This window comes from Cherax quadricarinatus, chromosome 91 (assembly GCF_038502225.1).
Source record: "Cherax quadricarinatus isolate ZL_2023a chromosome 91, ASM3850222v1, whole genome shotgun sequence".
In the NCBI taxonomy this organism is placed as follows: Eukaryota; Metazoa; Arthropoda; class Malacostraca; order Decapoda; family Parastacidae; genus Cherax; species Cherax quadricarinatus.
The window spans coordinates 8,444,948-8,457,474 of NC_091382.1; the positions used below are offsets into that span (position 1 = coordinate 8,444,948).

Genomic DNA, 12,527 nt, shown 5'->3' on the forward strand with positions numbered 1-12,527 from the left:
CCCGCCCACCCACTGACACCCAGCATACTGGTGTTGCCGCCCCGCCCACCCACTGACACCCAGCATACTGGTGTTGCCGTCCCGCCCACCCACTGACACCCAGCATACTGGTGTTGCCGTCCCGCCCACCCACTGACACCCAGCATACTGGTGTTGCCGTCCCGCCCACCCACTGACACCCAGCATACTGGTGTTGCCGCCCCGCCCACCCACTGACACCCAGCATACTGGTGTTGCCGCCCCGCCCACCCACTGACACCCAGCATACTGGTGTTGCCGCCCCGCCCACCCACTGACACCCAGCATACTGGTGTTGCCGCCCCGCCCACCCACTGACACCCAGCATACTGGTGTTGCCGCGCCGCCCACCCACTGACACCCAGCATACTGGTGTTGCCGCGCCGCCCACCCACTGACACCCAGCATACTGGTGTTGCCGTCCCGCCCACCCACTGACACCCAGCATACTGGTGTTGCCGCCCCGCCCACCCACTGACACCCAGCATACTGGTGTTGCCGCGCCGCCCACCCACTGACACCCAGCATACTGCTGTTGCCGCGCCGCCCACCCACTGACACCCAGCATACTGGTGTTGGCGTCCCCCCCACCCACTGACACCCAGCATACTGGTGTTGCCGCCCCGCCCACCCACTGACACCCAGCATACTGGTGTTGCCGCCCCGCCCACCCACTGACACCCAGCATACTGGTGTTGCCGCCCCGCCCACCCACTGACACCCAGCATACTGGTGTTGCCGCCCCGCCCACCCACTGACACCCAGCATACTGGTGTTGCCGCCCCGCCCACCCACTGACACCCAGCATACTGGTGTTGCCGCCCCGCCCACCCACAGACACCCAGCATACTGGTGTTGCCGCCCCGCCCACCCACTGACACCCAGCATACTGGTGTTGCCGCGCCGCCCACCCACTGACACCCAGCATACTGGTGTTGCCGCCCCGCCCACCCACTGACACCCAGCATACTGGTGTTGCCGCGCCGCCCACCCACTGACACCCAGCATACTGGTGTTGCCGCGCCGCCCACCCACTGACACCCAGCATACTGGTGTTGCCGCGCCGCCCACCCACTGACACCCAGCATACTGGTGTTGCCGCCCCGCCCACCCACTAACATCCAGCATACTGGTGTTGCCGCCACGCCCACCCACTGACATCCAGCATGCTGGTTTTACCGCCCCGCCCACCCACTGACACCCAGCATACTGGTGTTGCCGCCCCGCCCACCCACTAACATCCAGCATACTAAGGTTGTGAAAATGGGGGAGATGGTTGGGGGTGTGGAGGTGGATGATGTGGAGATGGATGTGGAGGTGGGTGTGGTTGTGGAGGTGGTTGGAGATGGGTGTGGAGGTGGGTGGGGTTATGGAGGTGGGTGGGGTTGTGGTGGTGGGTGGGGTTGTGGTGGTGGGTGGGGTTGTGGGGGTGGGGGGGGTTGTGGGGGGTGGGGTTGTGGGGGTGGGTTGGGTTGTGGGGGTGGGTGGGGTTGTGGGGGGTGGGGTTGTGGGGGTGGGTTGGGTTGTGGGGGTGGGTGGGGTTGTGGGGGGTGGGTGGGGTTGTGGGGGGTGTGTGGGGTTGTGGGGGGTGGGGTTGTGGAGGTGGGTGGGGGTGTGATACAGGTGCTAACAGCTGGGACAGTGGTGTCTTGACAGCTGCGGTGAGGAAACAGGTGTGATAGGAGAGGGAGGGAGAGGGGAAGGTTTGCAACAAAACTAGTCCCGGAGCTAAGAGGTATGTCCTATAAGGAGAGGTTAAGGGAAATCGACCTGACGACATTGGAGGACAGGAGGGATAGGGGGAATATGATAACGACATATAAAATTCTGAGAGGAATCGACAAGTAGACAGAGACAGGATGTTCCAGAGATGGGACACAGCAACAAGGTGTTACAAAAGGAAGTTGAAAACTCAGATGAGTCACAGGGATGTTAGGAAGTATTTCTTCAGTCATAGAGTTGTCAGGAAGTGAAATAGTCTGGAGAGTGATGTAGTGGAGGCAGGAACCATACATAACTTTAAGAAGAGGTATGATAAAGCTCATGTAGGAGGGAGAGAGAGGACCTAGTAGCGATCAGTGAAGAGGCGGGGCCAGGAGCTGAGTCTCATCCCCTGCAATCGCAACTAGGTGAGTACACACGCGTTAGAATATTATCGTCTAAACAGCACGTGACGCTCAACATAATGCGTTCACGCTAAGCTGACGTGTACATGTGCCTCTGTACGTAATGTACGTGCATGATCTGTGCCGTGTACGTAGTGTGTACGTAATGTACGTGCATGTATGATCCAATGTACGAAATGTACGTACATAGTGTGAATGTGCCTGTGTACGTAATATGTACGTAATGGGCTGCAGAAAACAATATGAAGTTCAACGATGAGAAATTTCAATTACTCAGATATGGTAAACACGAGGAAATTAAATCTTCATCAGAGTACAAAACAAATTCTGGCCACAAAATAGAGCGAAACACCAACGTCAAAGACCTGGGAGTGATCATGTCGGAGGATCTCACCTTCAAGGACCATAATATTGTATCAATCGCATCTGCTAGAAAAATGACAGGATGGATAATGAGAACCTTCAAAACTAGGGAGGCCAAGCCCATGATGACACTCTTCAGGTCACTTGTTCTATCTAGGCTGGGATATTGCTGCACACTAACAGCACCTTTCAAGGCAGGTGAAATTGCCGACCTAGAAAATGTACAGAGAACTTTCACGGCACGCATAACGGAGATAAAACACCTCAATTACTGGGAGCGCTTGAGGTTCCTAAACCTGTATTCCCTGGAACGCAGGAGGGAGAGATACATGATTATATACACCTGGAAAATCCTAGAGGGACTAGTACCGAACTTGCACACGAAAATCACTACGAAAGCAAAAGACTTGGCAGACGATGCACCATCCCCCCAATGAAAAGCAGGGGTGTCACTAGCACGTTAAGAGACCATACAATAAGTGTCAGGGGCCCGAGACTGTTCAACTGCCTCCCAGCACACATAAGGGGGATTACCAACAGACCCCTGGCAGTCTTCAAGCTGGCACTGGACAAGCACCTAAAGTCAGTTCCTGATCAGCCGGGCTGTGGCTCGTACGTTGGTTTGCGTGCAGCCAGCAGCAACAGCCTGGTTGATCAGGCTCTGATCCACCAGGAGGCCTGGTCACAGACAGGGCCGCGGGGGCGTTGACCCCCGGAACTCTCTCCAGGTAACTCCAGGTAATGGGCGTGCATGCTGTGTGTGCTCTGTACGTAATGTACGTGCAAATTTCTTTTAGTTTACCCTCTGTTCATAAAAAAATCAGTTTTACCAGAACTGTAAAAACTATAAAAGACGAAAAAGTGATACAAAGTTGTGGCAACACTGAGCGAGGTAAACATACCTACATCGGGCTTTCCACTGGTTAACGTGATCTATTAGTCTCCCATTTCACTCTCTTAATAACAATGAAATGATATGCTTACGAGGATAAGTTGATTTGGTTCAGTGACTGTGTATAATATCCAGTGTAGAACCTGCGTAGCATGGGCCAGTAGGCCTGCCGCGGTGCTCCTTTATGTTCTAGAGGCTCATCTGCAGGCTGGAAGAGGAATGAGAGCGAGGGTAGGCACACAAGGCCTCATTTTTTTTACACAAATCAATTTTACAGGCTAAGATATGCTATCTTAGCTCATTTCAAAACCCCGCCTTATCTGAGGTATACCCAGGGTGTCACCCACAACAGTCGACTAACAAACCATACCACGGGCGGGATTTGAACCCGCGGTCAGAGAGTCTCAAAACTCCAGACCGTCACGTTAGAGTTTTGAGACTGACCGCGGGTTCAAATCCCGCCCGTGGTATGGTTTGTGTGCAATCGTGTCATTACGATTTCGTGAGTCATATCGACTAACATCCAGATACCTACTTGCTGCTAGGTGAACAGGGGCAGCAGGTGTAAGGAAATGCGCCTCGTGTGTAGCTCCTAGTGCGCTACCAACCGAGCTACGGACACCTTGTCCAATGAATACCAGCAGATGTTGGCGGAGGGGCTGCAGGTAAGGAACCCTAGATGGGTGGGTGAATGGGAAGTGGGAACAGAAGAATAATGGGGGAAGGAGGAGAGGAAGGGTTATAGTATAAAGAGCCGAAGGCTAGACCCAGTATTAAAGGTGTCGTCACATAAGCTGTGTCGACATGAGCTGTTTGTGACAGGTCAGGCTCGGGAGGACGGGGTCGGTCGCAGTGGGCAAGGCTTTGAGAGGACGGGGTCGGTCGCAGTGGGCAAGGCTTTGGGAGGACGGGGTCGGTCGCAGTGGGCAAGGCTTTGGGAGGACGGGGTCGGTCGCAGTGGGCAAGGCTTTGGGAGGACAGGGTCGGTCCGCAGCGGGCAAGGCTTTGGGAGGACGGGGTCGGTCGCAGTGGGCAAGGCTTTGGGAGGACAGGGTCGGTCGCAGTGGGCAAGGCTTTGGGAGGACGGGGTCGGTCGCAGTGGGCAAGGCTTTGGGAGGACGAGGTCGGTCGCAGTGGGCAAGGCTTTGGGAGGACGGGGTCGGTCGCAGTGGGCAAGGCTTTGTCACAGTGCATAGACACGTCTATGGTTATGGTGATACCGTGACAGAGTGGCATAGGCACAAAAGCATTAAAGGTCCACTGACTAGTGTGACAAATGGGAGGACTCTCAAAATGGAAGTCACTCACTTCGACCTTGTAAGGTTATCCTAGGTAAGTTACACAATGTATGATCAATGTAACAATGATCATTACTCGTACAAGGTATACGGGCCAATCTAACATCAGTTAAATGGTATATATAAAAGCCCTTTGTTATGTAGAGCATTTCGGGCAGATTAGGATAGTTTTGGAGAGGCATCTTAAGTCAGTACCTGATCAGCCGGGCTGTGGTTCGTCCGTCGGTTTATGTGCGGCCAGCAGTAACAGCCTGGTTGATTAGACCCTGATGCACCACGAGGCCTGGTCTCAGACCGAGCCGCGGGGACGTTGACCCCCCCCGAAACCCTCTCCAGGTAAACTCCAGGATGCGACCCACACCAGTCCACTAACACCCAGGATGCGACCCACACCAGTCCACTAACACCCAGGATGCGACCCACACCAGTCCACTAACACCCAGGATGCGACCCACACCAGTCCACTAACACCCAGGTACCCATTTTACTGATGGGTGAACACTATTATTATTATTATTATTATTATTATTATTATTATTATTATTATTATTATTATTATAAAAAAGAAGCGCTAAACCACAAGGGTACGGGTGAATACAACCGGTGTCGAAACACCTCCCCCACCGGGTGAAGCAGAGCTCTAGCTATGGGGCCACAGGGCACCATTTACCTGGAAAGGGTTTCAGGAGTCAACGCCCCCGCAGCTCGGTCTGAGACCAGGCCTCATGGTGGATCAGGGTCTGATCAACCAGGCTGTTACTGCTGGCCGCACGCAAGCTGACATACGAACCACAGTCTGGCTGGTCAGGTACTGACTTTAGGTGCCTGTCCAATGCATAAATCAAATAATAGTCCGCTATAAGTCTGGGAACGATGCGGCTGAAAATAACCAGGAAATGTTTAAATCCGTGTACGATTAACACTGCTGATGAGAAGAAGGGTTGATATACGGTATTCTGGCGCAGGAGTGTAGCGGGATCTGAAGAAATTAAGTTTAATAAGCAGGGCCGTACACACGAGTCCCCTGTATAGTACGTCTCTTAGATCTTTCTCTCTCTCTCTCTCTCTCTCTCTCTCTCTCTCTCTCTCTCTCTCTCTCTCTCTCTCTCTCTCTCTCTCTCTCTCTCTCTCTCTCTTCATATATATATATATATATATATATATATATATATATATATATATATATATATATATATATATATATATATATATATATAACTGTCTCTCTCTCTCTCTGTCTCTCTCTCTGTATCTCTCTCTCTCTGTACCTCTCTCTCTCTGTATCTCATTCCCTCTCTCTGTATGTCTCTCTCTCTCTCTCTATCTCATCTCTCTGTATCTCATCTCTGTATCTCTCTCTCTGTCATCTCTCTCGCGCTCTATCTATATATATATATATATATATATATATATATATATATATATATATATATATATATATATATATATATATATATATATATATATATATATATATATAATATATATATCACACAATGCTCTTCTTGCCGAATAAGGCAAGAAAATTTGTTTATGGAATATCATAAAAAATAACTCGATCCTAACGGACAAAAATATTTTTCATTGTTTATTAAATTATTATAAACTTATGTAAAATATATTTAGTTGGATTAGGCTGTATTAAATTGTGCTTGTTATAATAAGGTCAGGTAAGTTTTCTAAGGTTCTTTTGGTACAAAATTATTAAATTTTTCATTACTATAAACGAAAAATATATGTTTAAATGTATAAGATTTTTTTTTAGAAAGGACTTAATTTTAAACGAGTTCTTGCTAATTGACCAATTTTACCATTCTTACGGTAATTTTATCAGATGTAACTAATTCATTTCTAATTTCCGTAATGCATTTAAGTGATTTATTTGTTAATACTACGATCTGTTTTATGTTAATTTTGGTATAGAATTCTGGCAAAACAGAGATTGGTGCTTGAGTATTTGATAGGATTAGCAATACTTGTACGAGTCTTGTGCATGATCCTGTGTGTGTGTGTGTGTGTGTGTGTGTGTTGTGTGTGTGTGTGTGTGTGTGTGTGTGTGTGTGTAAAATAAGATAAGATTTCGTTCGGATTTTTAACCCCAGAGGGTTAGCCACCCAGGATAACCCAAGAAAGTCAGTGCGTCATCGAGGACTGTCTAACTTATTTCCATTGGGGTCCTCAATCTTGTGACCCAGGATGCGACCCACACCAGTAGACTAACACCCAGGTACCTATTTGCTGCTAGGTGAACAGGACAACAGGTGTAAGGAAACTTGTGAAGCGGGAGCTCTAGCCACCAGGCCACCGGCGGGTACGACTGATAATGAATCTGTCCTCTGCAAGAGTCCACAACTCTCATGACAGACTTTCGTTATCTAATTCAGACCCAGGTTAAAAATTATTTACTGGGGACGATAAATTACCAGCTAATATACAATAATTTTGGCTTTTCGGCTCCCTGCAGGAGGTGCTGTGAATGGGGCGCCGGAGAGGAGGCGAGAAGGTTCGTAAGGGTGAAGGAGGATGCTCTCCCAGGACACACTCTTCTCACTCTCAATGTCTCTCATCCTCACCTGCTCCTTCTGCAGCCACTCACCCAGGTATGTCCTCGTTAATTAAGGCTGCAGTGAATTGATCGAAATCTCCTCTGAACTTTGAGTACTTAAATAGTTGGATGTTGACTCAGTCACTGTGTTCTTGATTTTATGAGAGATTATATTCACTATTATTATTATTATTATTAGTAGCAGTAATAGTAGTAATATTAGTAATAGTTGTAAAAGTAGCAGTAGTAGTAGTAGGAATAGTAGTGGTAGTACCAATAGTAATAGTAGCAAAAGAAATAGTATGTTGACTCAGTCACTGTGTTCTTGATTTTATGAGAGATTATATTCACTATTATTATTATTAGTAGTAGTAGTAGCAGTAATAGTGGTAATATTAGCAATAGTAATAGTTGTAAAAGTAGCAGTAGTAGTAGTAGGAATAGTAGTGGTAGTACCAATAGTAATAGTAGCAAAAGAAATAGTATTCACGGTATTACAATAGCGCAATTGTAAACAAATCGCAGAATGGGAGGGGAAGGGACCCGTGCGTCATCCAGTGATTTATTTATTTATTTATTTATTTATTTATTTCCAATTTGTGCACACATACAGAGGTACAAAAAAATACAGATAAGAGCAGTATGCCAAAGCCACTTATACTATGCATAGCATTACGGGCTGGCTTAAAATTAACTTAAGATTAACTAAGCAATGATTATTATTATTATTATAATCAAAAAGAAGCGCTAAGCCACAAGGACTATACAGCGCTGCTACTAAGCAATGATGAAATCAGTGATAAAACATTAATGTAAACAGATAACAATAAAGCACAAGTGAGTATTACAAAGACAGGTCATATGGTTGCATTCAGTTAGGTAGTGATTCTGTTAGGTAGTGTATTTAAAAAATAATAAAGTTAGATTGGGTTTTAGGTTTAGCACACTTGTCTGTATGGTTCAAGGTTCACCTGCCATTGTTCAAGTCCCAACCGTAATATGATTTATTATATTAATGAGGAAATGAGGAAGTGCTAAATCCTTAGGGGTGATAACAGTGCCTTGGGAATGAGAGGGACTCGTATTTAATCCAAAGAGTTCTTCATCAGATTCAGTGCCTCGACCTTGAAGAGTGACCCTGGTAGATCACACGACTGCTTTAATTATCGTTTTCAAGGTCTTTCAGTGAATTAAATTAAGTAAGATTAGTTGAGAAACAGGATAAGTATGTCTCCTGCCAGAGACCTTCCACCGGCTTACCCGTCCACGTCTTTAGGAATTAATGTTATAATTATAACCATTTATTTTTGTTTAGGTTAGGCAAGGTTTGTCAGGAAACCGGACAAGTGTTTCATGGCGCGTGTCTTAATCATATGATGGCCCACAGCTGGAGCTTTTGGTCATCTGACCGAGACCTTCCACTGGCTTACCAGTCCACCCCTTTAAAAATTGTAGTTTTTGATTATAAAAGAATTTTATGTTTTTTTCCCAACACATGTCAGCTATTATATCACAAGACGTGTAATTAAGCAGGTTATTTTAATGGTAAACAATAGTAACATTAATTTTAAAATTTATTTTTAATATTTAAAAGAAATATTTTTTTAAATTAAACATTTAATAAATGTCTATAAGATACAGTGCCTTCAGTGTTTACTATGATAAAATCGCTAGTGGGCAAAACGTTTTCTGACTGAAGTGCAATAAACACACACTATCTCATTTCCATGCTTTTTGATACGAAACATCAGTGATATACTTCTAACATTCCTTCATAGTTCATTTGCTTCTCGTTACACTTGTTAACAGAGGCTGTTTGATGGTGACAAGTGTATCTTCCTTCTGCAGGAGACGGCTGGGATGTTCCGTGTGGCGCAGCAGCAGGAGGAAGATGGTGGGAGAGTTGGGAGGCTGGAGGTTGGGGCGCCGCTCCACTCGCTCATGCTTGGACCCTCACCTGTCGTAAAGCTCACCCTCACCTGTGGGACTAACGAGGTAGGTGACAACTCTGAATGCATCACATGGAAATGCCGACAATTTGTAGTTTCCCATCACAAAGGCAGTGATGGGAAACCTTATCACGGGTGGGGTTAGAACCCGCGATCAGAGTCACAAAACTCCAGACCGACGCGTTAGCCACTGGCTAACGATTCGGTCTGGAGTTTTGAGACTCTCTGATCGCGGGTTCTAACCCCACCCATGGTATGGTTTGTTTGCAATCGTGTCATTACAATTTCGTGAGTCAATGATGGGAAACTGTAGATGGTTTCGCCCACGCAGCAGGTTTCTTAAAGCTCTTATGCTACTCCCGAAGCTAGATCACCCATGTGGTAGGTTGTTGTGTATCCAGGGGGTAAAACCATATCTTTAGGCATATCCGTACCCAAAAAAAGTATACCGACATAATGTAAATAAAATACACATCGTTTCGCTAGCCACTAGTTGGCAAAACGTATCTACAAAAAACATCTCATTCTTCAACTTGTCACTTCTCTAAACCAATTAAGTCACCCAACACACAATGCTGGTTATGGCAGGTTTAACACTATATCCACTAAGGACTTCGTTAAGAAGGTGGCTGGTTTACCTGGTGGGCGAAACGTCATAATAAAATACAACTATCCGCATTGTGTCGCATTTACATACGCTAAAACACACGGCCCCAACCGAGAAATGAACCTGGGTTCTTTGGAATGAATTACAAATGGTGAGCTACGACACCTGCTCTCCTCTCCTTACTATAATTACCACTTAGCTCTCTGCGTACACAACAGTGCTTTCCGCTTGGTTAATCGTATATAATTGAGCTTGTTAACCAACAGCAAATAGGAAGTGAGTAGGAAGGTAGTGTCTCCGTTAAGAGTGGGTGCCATGTGTGTGTTGTATACAGAATATTTTTATTGGATTCGGAAGCCGCAGGGCGAGGATCCGCTGCTGGTCTAGTACCCAGCACTACTTACCTGGAGTTTACCTGGAGAGAGTTTCGGGGGTCAACGCCCCCGCGGCCCGGTCTGGGCAAATTTGTTTACGTACAGGAATACAAAAGCACAATTATCTTATATAGCTTTGCATGTGTCAGTTGCCTAGGGTTTTAAAATGGTGTAGTGATACCGACAAGGTTTGGAACAAGTATTTGTGTACACTTTAGAACAGTTATTAGAGGAAACGTTTTGCCACGAGTAGCTTTTTTAGTCATAACTGAAGAATCACTCGTAGCGAAACATTTCCTTTAATAAATATCCTGAACTATACATAAGTGTCTTTTTCTAGACCTAAAGTCTTGGCAGATTTTATTTACCCGCGGGCTTAGTAACCCAGCATAACCCAATAAAGCCACTAAGTCTGATTTATTTCCACTGTGGTCCTTTGACCCTTTTCCCTTAAATGCTAAGTATATTTAGATACAGACACACGTAAGTACAATTATCATACATAGTAACATATGTGTAAATTACCTAGGAGAACCAAAAATAGTTATAGTGACTTAGTTTCCACTGGGATTCACTGCTACCCATAAAGATTTTGCCACTGAAGTGGCTAATTTATTGTGCACCCCATATCCATCCTGTGGACGGTAGCGCGAGAGCATATGGATACACAAAAGGCCTAGGAACTAGGCTCCAAAGGGTTAACAGGAATACATATGGATTTATATCTACATATCTATAGTTCACTTATCTGTTACAAGCAAATTTAGGAAATTTGCTTAGTATATCTGGTATCTTATTTTCATTAATAAGATATCTTGACATGTCACATAGGTTATTATACTGTCTGTCTCTGTATTCCTCAATAAGTGGACAATTAAGCACATAGTGTTCAAGAGAGTGACCATATGCCTGATCACATAATTTACATTTAATTTGATCATCATCTGTGTGTCTCCCAAACTGCCAGAAGTACTTGTAACCAAGCCTAAGCCTGGCCACTACAACATCAGTCAGTCTGTTCACATTGCAAGTTGCTCCATAAACATACTTATCTACGTTCATGTTATCATAGTGGGTTATAGATCTACTCAGGCTTCTAACTGCATTCCTATAACAATCATTTTCATTATTTACTTCTCTCCTAATATTATTCCTAATGCTAGACACAGTTATACCAAAGTTATATTCTACATTCTCCTTCTCGATACTCTTCTTGGCTAACATATCAACTTTATCATGAAGGAGTAATCCAATGTGTGATGGGATCCATAGCAATTGTACATTAATTCCTTTGTCCCTAATTTTTGAGTATCTATACCTGGCTTCCCCAATGAGCATGTTGTTGGAGTCATTATATGAGTCAAGAGCCTTCAGTGATGACATAGAATCAGTAATGATGATAGAGTCAAGCTCAGTGTCATAGGTTAGCTTTAGCGCCATTAGGATTGCAAACAATTCAGTTTGCAGTGTAGACGCCCAGTTGTTAATTCTTATGCCTAACTCAACAAATTTATTATCGTTCTTAACTAGGGAGGTGGCAACAAGAGCAGATGCAGCCCTGCCAGAAGACTCCTGTTTAGATCCATCAGTGTATATAACTTGTGATAACTTGTTACTACCAGCTAGGTGAGAAATTTCTTCTTGAGCAGTTGCTCTAACAAGAGATTTAAGGAAGGGATTACTAGCAATGAGCTTCTTGGGAGGGACTTGTAGGTATGTGATATTAAATGAACACATCTTCCATGGAGGGGTGAAATGCTCTTGTTGCCTACAGTGATACAGTTCATGTAGGAAATCTTATCTTATCTTATCTTAAAACTTAATGCAATTGCACGTTTTCACAATCCATTTAGATCTGTGTGTATTTACCTCTAGACACTTGGTAAGATTCACTGTGACAGTGTCTGGTTCGTTTCTCAACATTCTAATACCGAGTACAGTGTTAATTTCAACAATCCTATCACTGATACTAGAAATACCAAGCTCCTTCCTCATGTTAAGAACTTTTGTAGATCTGGGACAGCCAAGAATAATCCTGAGAGCTTCATTTTGCATTAACTCCAAGGGTCGGAGAGAACTTTCTCTAGCTAATATCAACATGGGAGCAGCATAATCAATTAAGGACCTAACATAGGCTATGTACATCATTCTCACGATTCTCACATTTGCACCATAGTTGGGATTGTAGCCAGCAACAGCTTTGAGAGCATTTAGCCTAGCTTTACATTTCTTGTTTAGTTGTGGTATAGTGGATTTGTTAAAGGGTACATCTACACCAAGATATCTGTAAGTTTTAACGTAGCTAATGATTTCACCCTGCAAATAGATGGGTGGGGGATGTCGTTTGCTTGTTAA

The 12,527-nt window shown here is 45.1% G+C and overlaps 1 protein-coding gene across 1 annotated transcript in view; it reads left to right on the forward strand.

Moving 5' to 3' along the window:
- The first annotated feature begins 1,281 nt into the window (after positions 1–1,281).
- The window catches only part of LOC138855362 (cadherin-89D-like), a 42,813-nt gene continuing 31,567 nt past the window's right edge, over positions 1,282–12,527 (forward strand). The window contains exons 1-3 of the mRNA XM_070104411.1: positions 1,282–1,367; positions 7,162–7,297; positions 9,091–9,237. Of these exons, the coding sequence (XP_069960512.1) occupies positions 1,282–1,367; positions 7,162–7,297; positions 9,091–9,237 (369 nt within the window). The remainder of the gene's footprint in view (positions 1,368–7,161; positions 7,298–9,090; positions 9,238–12,527) is intronic.